Genomic DNA, 12,921 nt, shown 5'->3' on the forward strand with positions numbered 1-12,921 from the left:
AATTACTTGGGCAATTATGCTATGAGGCTAACGATATTAAATGCATAATTTATTTTTTACTTTCAATTTTCTGTAGTTAATTAATCGCAATTAATGCGATAAAGTCCAGTTGCTGAGAAATGCTGCTACTGATCCAGATCCTAATATAAGACTCAAATAAGCGTTGAGACCTATTCATGTATTTACAAATAAATAAATATCAGAGTGCTTTTTCTTTATCGTTTAGTGATTTCCTTTCGTCTGAACCTTTAGTGTGTGTGTGTGTTCAGAAGAGACCTTCTTTCTGAGTCATAAAACCCTGAATAGAAACATGGGTTATTTGCGGTTATTTCCGATTAAAAGAACGAGCCAACGCAGTCAAAAAGATTTCATGAATAAACACATTTTATTACAGAAATTCAGCAAGCAATTCCCAAAGACAGTCCCATAACTGTGTGTGTACTTGTACACCAAACATTTACATCAGTGTCTCTCGTCGTCTCTTTGATAAACACCCCCCCCCCCTCCTTCCTCCTCAGAAGTCCTCCTGGTTGCTCCTCATGTCTCGGAGCTCAGCAAGCAACGCCAGAACCTCGTCCGTCGGCCTCCTCCCCAACTGCTTTCCCCCTCTGCTCCTCACGCTCACCGTTCCACTCACACACTCCTTCTCTCCCACCACTACACACACACACACACACACACACACACACACACACACAAATGATAATCAAATTTAGTACTTGGAACAAACAACAACAGATGAGAAGTCTTGAGTTTTGAGTTGTACATTAACTTCATTCGAAAATCTATGACCACATGTCGATCGCAGTATCTGGAGACTGGAGTTTTCCATCCGATATTTCATTTTTACCAAATATGTAGTTGTACTGGGTCAGCTGGGCCGAGCGGACCTTCTTGTTAAAGGTCGCTCCCTGATCTTCATTCAGGTCGACCATGAAGCCAGCTTTGCGGAACCTCAGGACCACCTTAACGAAAGAAAACATGAGATTATATGATTTATTATATTATTATAACCATCAGCACCACTTACATTAGTGGGCAGTGAGTCACAAAATAATAAGCAGTACTCAGTAATACACTCGAGTCTGATCAGGCATCACCACACAGTAATCCTCATTTGAGACTGACCTGCTTGGCGTACGACTCACTGTCGCCCCCCACAGGGATCACCATGACCTGGGCTGGGGACAACCATAGGGGCCTGTGGGAGGGAGACGAATAAGAAATTCCTTTATTGATCCCCTTGGGGAAATTTGGGCACCATAGCAGCATGGGGGAGGGGAGGTACAGGTAGGGAAATAGTAGAAAGACATAAATACAGGCAAATACAAAAAAACAAATAAATAAACAGTGTAAACAACGGTGTAGATGAGGGTCTGTATGCCCTATTGGTTATATTATACGTTACAATAAATACAGGCAATAGAAGATTTTAATCTGAATATATACAATGAGTAAGACAAAAAGTAAACAGTATACACAAGGTACCGTAACTGGCATGATATACAAGGTTTTAGTGGTTAACACATTGGGTGCCAATGACGAGAAATCTCGTTGTTGGGCGCCATGCGTTGAGTGCCAATGACGAGAAATCTCGTTATTTAATCGTTATTTCTTTTTTTTTAGCGATATCCATAAATTTTTCATCCAGCCTCACGTTATCATTGGGACTGGCTCTGAGCTCGAAAAAGGCAAATACCGCCCCCTATCGTCTCCCGGATGGTATTGCACCCATTGGAATGGAGTCGATGGGAATGCATCAGAAAAAAAACTCCGGGCTCCACATTTTACTTCTGAGGCATGTAACCTGAGACTATTGCATTCACTGAGGGAACTGGAAGAAGCGTTGATTATGTGTTTCGAGGTATAACGTTGGATCAATAAACACGATCGATATTTGGAATGGCGATCAGCAATTGGATTAATCTTTTTGCAGAACATCTGATCTGAGGTAAGGACTTTATTTTACCAGTATTGGGTTAATCAGAGTTTTTTTTCACAGCGTTCACAACGTGTCTCCTGTGAGTGTACAGTGTGTGCGTAACGTTAGCGCCAGGCAGGGCATAGATAATCGATTTTTCAGCCTGCTTCTCTAGCGTGCATAAGTACACATATACTATCGATAATCTAGCGTTTATTTGAAAAACGTTTTGTGTATTCCAGTAAAGAGCTATTTTCGCGGATTTTTCTGGAATCACTAGAAATCTTCAAAACTATACTCTTATTCAAAACGGTATAAAACGGAAATGTACTGATGAAAAAACAATCCGTTTCGTACATGTTGACTGCAAGAAAGTCATTGATAAGCGACAGGTGTATTAGACACATAGCCATAATTTAAGATAGTTTATGCGTTCGCAAATGTGCTCGTCCTCTCATTGACTAAAGCGCTGGCACTCAAATCGCGCACCCCCTGCTGGCAACCAATGTGTTAAGGGTCAGACACGCTTAGTGGTAGGAGTAGGACATTAGTTACAGGACATTAGTGCAGACGTTAGTTCTCCAGCTGCTGGCAGCAGTCCATGTCCACAGTTGTGGAGCCTGATGGCCGCTGGCATAAAGGACTGGCCGAGGTGGTTAGTGGGGGGGGGGGTGTGAGTCTGTGGCTGAACATGCTGAACATGTGGGGGGGTTATCCAGGATAGCAGCTAGCTTCCTTATCATCCTCCTCTCTGCCACCACCTCTAGTTTGAGCAGCTTGACTCTCACCACAGAGCTAGCCTTCCTCACCAGCTTGTTCAGTTTGTTGTGTCCCTTGAGTTGATGTAGCCCCCCCAAGCATACAACAGCAAAAAAGAGGATGCTGGCTACCACAGACTGGTAAAACGACGGCAGCAGTCTATTGCACACATTGAAGGAGTAATCTAGTTAAGGTATTATCACTGCATAGAAATAAATAATAAGAATAATGATCTGTGTCGGGACTCAATTGGTGTCATTATATTTAATCTACTTTCTCTCTCACCATTTTCCTCCAAAGTTCTCAGCCAGGATGGCAATCATCCTCTCCAGTGATCCCAGCACTGCTCTGTGAACCATCACTGGTCTGTGACTCTGTCCGTCTGCCCTGAGAGCATGGAAAACAGAGAAATGAAAAGAGCACGTGATGAGAACAGCCTTCAGAGAGAGAACATGAGAAAAGGGGTAATAAGGTTTATGGCAGGAACATGGGAGCGCGCTGGTCCCGAAGCCATAAATCTAATGAAAGAGAGGAAGACAGATATTCCAAAATCAACTTAGGGCACAATGTGGTCGGCCTTGGGCTATTCCATTCAATCATATTCCAAGAGCAATTATAGAACATCAAATCAAAACTGAAAACACGTGGGTTTATTTAATAAGACAAGCAAGAGTTAAATATATTCAATTGTTCCCCGAGGGGAAAAAGGTTGTCACACAGCACAGCAGCAGAGAGCAGGAGGCGAACAGAATGTACAGACAGGACGATATAAACACAGAGGAACGTGAACATGTCGAGAGGTGCCAAGTGACTCAGCACACAGCCAAGCAAAAATAAACAAGAAAAGAAGAATAAATCAATTAACAGCCGTAATAAGACACTCACTGCTTGTAATGTTGCACCTATGCACTATTAGAGATGCAGCAATAACGGGAAATCCCATGAACACGTCATCGCCTTCTAACCGACTTACCCAATGTACTGAAGATCAAATCGGATTGGCAGCTGGAAGTCCAACTGGATCGTGGCACACTGGTGCTGTCGGCCTAAAGCATCCTTTATCTGGATGTCAATCTAGGAAGAGGCAAAGAGAGGGAGGGTGTTATGATCAGGGCCCAAATAGTCATCATACTTCTAAGAGTACGAGGCACTGATCTAGGATCACCATGCCTTACTATGACTCATGAGCGTATCTAGTCTCATGGTGGATATGGATACTTGATAAATACAGGCACGGGTCTCTCCTAGTAACATCTATGACCCAGCTGGGAGAGCTCCGGTCCTGAATAACTCAGGGGGGATACAAAATGCATACAAACAGGGTTGCCAGGACTAACTCATCGAACCAATAGTGGCTAAATATAAGGTTGTTTAAACTGTTTGTGTGTGTGCGTGATGGAAAGCGTGTGTATTCAGCCCCCCCCCTCCCTGGCTGAGCCAGCTTCCTCCACCGCTTCACAATGATGTCTCTCACTAGTGGTGGGAATATGAGGTCACCTTCACGACTCCTTCCAGAGCACCCCATGTGAACCACTTCACTTTCCATTCTGACACATGAATAGCAATGTTCTCTTAAGACCGCCTTAAGAGGGGAATACCCAAGCTTTGGGATACGTTATGTCTATATGACCTAGGACCAGAGGCAGGAGAGTACAGAGCGTCCCTCTCCTCCGTGTGTTACATCACCAATGTAGAAATAAATGCAGAGAGAATTAATTGAAATTATTTTATAATGTGACTGACAGTTCCCACGTGACTTTATAGGGACGAGGGGGAATTCTCTGGTTCTGAAGTGATAGAACTACTATAATATAAAGCTCAAAATGTCCATAAAATCAATCCCCCACTCAACCGTAAAAGGGGGGCAGCCTCAGGGTTGTACATAAAGATTTAAGAGTGCTGATATCTAGCTCCAGGAAAACCTGTTGTTCCCATTAAAAATTTGAATGACATATCTTTAAATGGCTGATCCTCTTCTTAGACAGGCTGATCTCACATAGAAAAGAAAAGAGACTATAAAACATCTATATGAGTTTAGATGATGACTGACAATCAGCCTCAGTCCCAGAACAGTCTGAAGAGAGGAGCTGGCCATCTCTAGTTGGTTCTAAATCACCAGCTGGATCTACAGTCCTCTCCATCATGTTCTGTTTTCATCTGTTCAGTTGAGGTGCTGGGTAAAAAGTAAGCTTCTCGGTTTATATTCCCTCAAAACACTGTTCTGATGAACTTCATGTCAATCAGATGTTAGGCCTGACCACAGGTCCAGATAAGGTCTGCTTATAGCCCCCTCACACTGACCACAGGTCCAGATAAGGTCTGCTTATAGCCCCCTCACACTGACCACAGGTCCAGATACGGTCTGCTTATAGCCCCCTCACACTGACCACAGGTCCAGATAAGGTCTGCTTATAGCCCCCTCACACTGACCACAGGTCCAGATAAGGTCTGCTTATAGCCCCCTCACACTGACCACAGGTCCAGATACGGTCTGCTTATAGCCCCCTCACACTGACCACAGGTCCAGATAAGGTCTGCTTATAGCCCCCTCACACTGACCACAGGTCCAGATACGGTCTGCTTATAGCCCCCTCACACTGACCTTTGGTCCGTAGAAGGCTCCATCTCCTGGGTTGAGGTCCCAGCGCTCCCCAAACTGCTGCAGACTCCTCTCCAGCTGCTGCTCAGAGGGAGAGAGAAAGAGATAGGTAGAGAGGGAAGAGTACATAGGTAAGTGGGTTGGGTAGGCCTGAAGGTTAGGTGGGGACTAAGTGAATGTTTCATGCATATAATTACTGTCGCTTCCATTTCCCTCAAGAGTGTGGGAAGGAGCTAAAGACCTATAATATTTAACTCAATTCAAATCAGCCTAAATTGCCCCTGGGCCCGTTTAGAGAGCCTCCTTGAAGTTTAACGATAGGATTGAGAGACATCTCTCACTCGCACGTGCACACACACACACACACACACACACACACACACACAGCAGAGCAGGCTTTCACACTAGGTATCAGAGGAGACGTACTGCATACAAAGTTTGATTGGCTTAAATGGATTCCATTTAGAGTTGGGCGATGTGCTCCATATTCAAATCATCCTATCGTCACCCTGTGAGATTGCCAATCATCTGATTCCTATCGTCACCCTGTGAGATTGCCAATCATCCTATCGTCACCCTGTGAGATTGCCAATCATCCTATCGTCGTCACACTGAGATTGCCAATCATCCTATCGTCACCCTGTGAGATTGCCAATCATCCTATCGTCACACTGTGAGATTGCCAATCATCCTATCGTCACCCTGTGAGATTGCCAATCATCATAATCGTACGCACTACCATGAGAAAACACTGCATCTCGATATGTGGAGTGAAACTGTGGAACAGTCTAAATGTGGTGCTAAAGCAATGTCCAAACATGAGACAATTCAAACTGATGTATAAGGAAATTATGTTCACAAGGTACAGGGATGAGGAAGGGACTTGATATTCACGGGTGTTTACATTTTTATTTTGTTTTCTATTTTATTTTATACATATATAGTTTTTGTTTTTTGTTTTGCATATATATATTTTTTTCTTTTTCTTTTCTTTTTTATGTTTAAAATAGTACTCATTTGAGTAGTGGAAAAGGGGTAGGATTAAATAAGTGTATACTTCTTCCTACTCCTTTTCGAACATGCAGATTGAGTTGTTTTGCTTTTTTGTTATTGTTTGTTGTATTCATTGCATGTTCGAAATAAAGACTTCAAATCAAATCAAATCAAATCAAATCCTATCGTCACCCTGTGAGATTGCCAATCATCCTATCGTCGTCACCCTGTGATTCCCTCTGGGGCTGGAGGAGGACTGCAGAGATCCACTGCAACAACACTGGAGCGACCGGTGGGATGAAACTTAAGCTCCATCAATTCCAAAAATGTCAAACCTAATAAAAATAGACTAGGTCTATTTGCTTTTATGGCATTATAAATGCTCTAGTGTTTTATCTTAGTGAAACACATTAGGTTATGAAATCAATTGTGCCATTTTTGCACAACATTTATGCCAAATATATTTGTAGGGTTAAAGGCAAATCTCTTACGAACACCTTTGTGAAAATGTATGCAAATACAGCAATAGCAGATGCTTGGCTGTATACAGCATTAGCAAACATATTACGTGTTTATTTAGCATTTGACACCTAATGCCTAAACAGGTCTGACAGTACAGTCATTTATGCTGCACATATCAAGTGCAGACATTTCCTGCCAATTACATTAGGCCTATATTTCCCAACAACATTTAACACAAAGGCCATGTAAAGTCGATTGGGCTCAAACTACCCCATAATCGTCTCTACATTGTGCAACTGGCAATTAGGGTTGCAACAGTGATGTGGAATTTTCAATGACTAATAAACTCATGACAACACCGGTATTACTGGTGACACCTTGACATTTTATAAAATGATGCTCAATATCTGTAGAGCACTTACCGGTACTTTGATCTTTAAGTTATGCGGCTACATTGATCCGTTGCGTCTGTCCATCTACATCTCTTTTTAATTCATTTTCAATGAATAGTATCTATTTGTTGGACAGACAGAGTTGACATTAGGTTCTATTTTTTGCACATCACGAAAACATACTTTTGCTGATCTGGACTGGTCCTCAGCTCCTCTCCAGCCGAGCTTTCGCAGCTGCAGGGTTTAATCCGAATCCTCCGCTATCGTTGTGTAACATGTCGTGTCGCCTCTAGCGCCTTCTTTCTCTCCTTCACACAAAGTGAAAGTGAAGCCTAAATATAGCTGCTGTCCGCATGTTCAGTTTATAATGTACTGGTCTGATTTACACGTTCAGCAGCCTTGGTCGCGTTACTGAAACGGTAAAGGAAAGAGGGATAATAACAAGGTTTATAAAGTACTTAAAGAACAGAAGGGAGCTGGGAATGTGATGTGCGTGTGTGATGTAAGAACATTTACTAAATGGGTTCCATTTCTATTTAGAAATGAAATAAATAAAAAAGCATACACTGGTGGGCGCGGTGGGCAAGTAATGTACTTGGTGGATGCCCGAGTAACACAGGTATCACTGACTACTGCGGCAAGCACCTACTGGCAAGAGCTCTGAATGTCCTCCATCCACAAAGTCATCGTCCATCAGCACAACCCTAATTCCATTACACCGTATCAGTGTGTTTAAAGAGGAACTCTATGATTACGTGATTTATAAGGACCGGCTGGCTTTATACAAACATTTGCACAGCTGGGATTGAACAGGACTGGGTGGCCCCTCCCCCTACTCCTTACTTACTACACGTTCCGCATTCCAAAAGATGGCATTAGAGAGATATGCGTGTGTGTGTGTGTGTGTGTCCCCGTTTACCAGCTCAGCGGTGTCCCACAGTTCCGTCTCCCCCAGGCATGGCGTGGGGCGCGTAGAGAGGAGGCAGTGCAAGGAGAAACCGAAGACTTGATACACGGTCCTCACAAAGTCCAAACACGCAACTATCTCCTCTTCAAGCTGAGGAGGAGAGAGGAAAGGAAAAAAAGGAACCAAACATCAGAAAACATGAATAGATCATACAAATATTCCCTTAACACAGCAGAGAGAGAGAAAAAACAATAGTCTCAAGATGAGATGGTTTAATTCCACACTAGATAGGATGGGTCATGCATTTCCAGTGCCGTCCTCCTAAGTGGTGGTGATTGAGTTAGTCGTGGCAGGGAGTTAAACGCATCCCAACAACAACATCATGTGACTGCTGCCTCTGTGCCGAAATGGGAAGACAGAGGAGCGCAATCAATGTCCTGGGACTTTCCACGCCTCTGTGCTGAAGGACTACAGACAAGACACTGTGCTGAAGGACTACAGACAAGACACTGTGCTGAAGGACTACAGACAAGACACTGTGCTGAAGGACTACAGACAAGACACTGTGCTGAAGGACTACAGACAAGACACTGTGCTGAAGGACTACAGACAAGACACTGTGCTGAAGGACTACAGACATGACACTGTGCTGAAGGACTACAGACAAGACACTGTGCTGAAGGACTACAGACAAGACACTGTGCTGAAGGACTACAGACAAGACACTGTGCTGAAGGACTACAGACATGACACTGTGCTGAAGGACTACAGACAAGACACTGTGCTGAAGGACTACAGACAAGACACTGTGCTGAAGGACTACAGACAAGACACTGTGCTGAAGGACTACAGACAAGACACTGTGCTGAAGGACTACAGACATGACACTGTGCTGAAGGACTACAGACAAGACGCTGTGCTGAACGACTACAGACAAGACACTGTGCTGAAGGACTACAGACAAGACACTGTGCTGAAGGACTACAGACAAGACACTGTGCTGAAGGACTACAGACATGACACTGTGCTGAAGGACTACAGACAAGACACTGTGCTGAAGGACTACAGACAAGACACTGTGCTGAAGGACTACAGACAAGACACTGTGCTGAAGGACTACAGACAAGACACTGTGCTGAAGGACTACAGACAAGACACTGTGCTGAAGGACTACAGACAAGACACTGTGCTGAAGGACTACAGACAAGACACTGTGCTGAAGGACTACAGACAAGACACTGTGCTGAAGGACTACAGACAAGACACTGTGCTGAAGGACTACAGACAAGACACTGTGCTGAAGGACTACAGACAAGACACTGTGCTGAAGGACTACAGACAAGACACTGTGCTGAAGGACTACAGACAAGACACTGTGCTGAAGGACTACAGACAAGACACTGTGCTGAAGGACTACAGACAAGACACTGTGCTGAAGGACTACAGACAAGACACTGTGCTGAAGGACTACAGACAAGACACTGTGCTGAAGGACTACAGACAAGACACTGTGCTGAAGGACTACAGACAAGACACTGTGCTGAAGGACTACAGACAAGACACTGTGCTGAAGGACTACAGACAAGACACACTCCTCCCACCTCTTGCAGAGACAAGTCGCATTTCTTTCCTCTCTCCCAAGGCCTTCAAGGCCGTTCCTACCGCCGCCTCTACTGCACCATGGAGCCTGACGCTGCTATGCCCTGCTTCGTGCCGGTGGCCGGACTATACTCAAATCAACTCTAAATGGATCTAATCAGTGGATTGCATATTTTCTTCAAGAAGCAGAATAAGGCTAACCCTCTCTGCCTATTGGGACATCATAATTGGGCTACAAACTTGAAGACGTGGTATTATTTGGATTATCGAAGCTTTTGGACTGCAATAAGAAGATTTTGGATCTGTTTACCGCGCACAGGATCTACCAAAATGAACTGATAAGACACTTGGACACTTGGACTAATAATGCATTCAGTCATTTGGACGGAGTTGTTAAAACTCACTCCACTCAAATCAATAGAGTTATATTCCACTCTATTCAAATCAAATTTAAAGGGACGTGGCTGGGATAAATTGTGCCAGTCAGTCAGCCAAAACAAATTCTTGGACCAAGGTCGAACCGAGAGCTCTGGAGTCGAAGGCCCTCTGGGAGATAAGAGTGGCGAGCGGCGTCCCACAACCCCAATCCCTAGTCCCCCCCCCCCCCCCCCCCTTCCTCTGCATTGGCGCTGCACTGACGGCTGCCTCGTGTGAGGGAGACCTCCCCCACCCAGGACTTGGCTTGTGCACTCCCCCCCACCTTCCCCCCCCTCCCACTCCCCCCCCCCCCCTACAGCCCTGTAACAACCCCAACCCACTCCCCCCTCCTTCCGTAAATGGCGCTGCCTATGACGGCTGCCAGTCTGTTTACGGTGGTGAATATGCATATGTTTGTCTCAAGGCTCTGTACCATTATTACTATCTAAAATGTAATAATTGTGGAATATTACTGTAATGCGCTGTATGTGTATGATCCAAGCGTCCTATGATCCTCATAGGAGCATAACAGAAAAAAGCATTCCATGTGAAGGTATTCTGTATCTTTGCATGTCAACTAATAAAGAAACTTGAACTTGACACTGTGCTGAAGGACTACAGACAAGACACTGTGCTGAAGGACTACAGACAAGACACTGTGCTGAAGGACTACAGACAAGACACTGTGCTGAAGGACTACAGACAAGACGCTGTGCTGAAGGACTACAGACAAGACGCTGTGCTGAAGGACTACAGACAAGACACTGTGCTGAAGGACTACAGACAAAACACTGTGCTGAAGGACTACAGACAAGACACTGTGCTGAAGGACTACAGACAAGACGCTGTGCTGAAGGACTACAGACAAGACGCTGTGCTGAAGGACTACAGACAAGACACTGTGCTGAAGGACTACAGACAAGACACTGTGCTGAAGGACTACAGACAAGACACTGTGCTGAAGGACTACAGACAAGACACTGTGCTGAAGGACTACAGACAAGACACTGTGCTGAAGGACTACAGACAAGACACTGTGCTGAAGGACTACAGACAAGACACTGTGCTGAAGGACTACAGACAAGACACTGTGCTGAAGGACTACAGACAAGACACTGTGCTGAAGGACTACAGACAAGACACTGTGCTGAAGGACTACAGACAAGACACTGTGCTGAAGGACTACAGACAAGACACTGTGCTGAAGGACTACAGACAAGACACTGTGCTGAAGGACTACAGACAAGACACTGTGCTGAAGGACTACAGACAAGACACTGTGCTGAAGGACTACAGACAAGACACTGTGCTGAAGGACTACAGACAAGACACTGTGCTGAAGGACTACAGACAAGACACTGTGCTGAAGGACTACAGACAAGACACTGTGCTGAAGGACTACAGACAAGACACTGTGCTGAAGGACTACAGACAAGACACTGTGCTGAAGGACTACAGACAAGACACTGTGCTGAAGGACTACAGACAAGACACTGTGCTGAAGGACTACAGACAAGACACTGTGCTGAAGGACTACAGACAAGACACTGTGCTGAAGGACTACAGACAAGACACTGTGCTGAAGGACTACAGACAAGACACTGTGCTGAAGGACTACAGACAAGACACTGTGCTGAAGGACTACAGACAAGACACTGTGCTGAAGGACTACAGACAAGACACTGTGCTGAAGGACTACAGACAAGACACTGTGCTGAAGGACTACAGACAAGACACTGTGCTGAAGGACTACAGACAAGACACTGTGCTGAAGGACTACAGACAAGACACTGTGCTGAAGGACTACAGACAAGACACTGTGCTGAAAGACTACAGACAAGACACTGTGCTGAAGGACTACAGACAAGACACTGTGCTGAAGGACTACAGACAAGACACTGTGCTGAAGGACTACAGACAAAACACTGTGCTGAAGGACTACAGACAAGACACTGTGCTGAAGGACTACAGACAAGACACTGTGCTGAAGGACTACAGACAAGACACTGTGCTGAAGGACTACAGACAAGACACTGTGCTGAAGGACTACAGACAAGACACTGTGCTGAAGGACTACAGACAAGACACTGTGCTGAAGGACTACAGACATGACACTGTGCTGAAGGACTACAGACAAGACACTGTGCTGAAGGACTACAGACAAGACACTGTGCTGAAGGACTACAGACAAGACGCTGTGCTGAAGGACTACAGACATGACACTGTGCTGAAGGACTACAGACAAGACACTGTGCTGAAGGACTACAGACAAGACACTGTGCTGAAGGACTACAGACAAGACACTGTGCTGAAGGACTACAGACAAGACACTGTGCTGAAGGACTACAGACAAGACACTGTGCTGAAGGACTACAGACAAGACACTGTGCTGAAGGACTACAGACAAGACACTGTGCTGAAGGACTACAGACAAGACACTGTGCTGAAGGACTACAGACATGACACTGTGCTGAAGGACTACAGACAAGACACTGTGCTGAAGGACTACAGACAAGACGCTGTGCTGAAGGACTACAGACAAGACACTGTGCTGAAGGACTACAGACAAGACACTGTGCTGAAGGACTACAGACAAGACACTGTGCTGAAAGACTACAGACAAGACACTGTGCTGAAGGACTACAGACAAGACACTGTGCTGAAGGACTACAGACAAGACACTGTGCTGAAGGACTACAGACAAGACACTGTGCTGAAGGACTACAGACAAGACACTGTGCTGAAGGACTACAGACAAGACACTGTGCTGAAGGACTACAGACATGACACTGTGCTGAAGGACTACAGACAAGACACTGTGCTGAAGGACTACAGACAAGACACTGTGCTGAAGGACTACAGACATGACACT

The 12,921-nt window shown here is 45.0% G+C and overlaps 1 protein-coding gene across 3 annotated transcripts in view; it reads right to left on the minus strand.

Moving 5' to 3' along the window:
* Positions 1–385: 385 nt before the first annotated feature.
* The window catches only part of tars2 (threonyl-tRNA synthetase 2, mitochondrial), a 57,108-nt gene continuing 44,572 nt past the window's right edge, over positions 386–12,921 (minus strand). For 2 of the 3 annotated variants that reach the window (XM_084336218.1, XM_084336219.1), the window contains exons 12-18: positions 8,046–8,183; positions 5,283–5,360; positions 3,654–3,754; positions 2,966–3,067; positions 1,129–1,201; positions 851–965; positions 386–657 (exon numbers count right to left, since the gene is read on the minus strand). In XM_084336218.1, the coding sequence (XP_084192344.1) occupies positions 515–657; positions 851–965; positions 1,129–1,201; positions 2,966–3,067; positions 3,654–3,754; positions 5,283–5,360; positions 8,046–8,183 (750 nt within the window). In that variant the 3' untranslated portion in view covers positions 386–514. The remainder of the gene's footprint in view (positions 658–850; positions 966–1,128; positions 1,202–2,965; positions 3,068–3,653; positions 3,755–5,282; positions 5,361–8,045; positions 8,184–12,921) is intronic. The other variant, XM_084336217.1, reaches the window with a different exon arrangement.

The sequence above is a fragment of the Notolepis coatsorum genome (genome assembly GCF_963971535.1).
Source record: "Notolepis coatsorum genome assembly, chromosome: 19".
NCBI lineage: Eukaryota > Metazoa > Chordata > Actinopteri > Aulopiformes > Paralepididae > Notolepis > Notolepis coatsorum.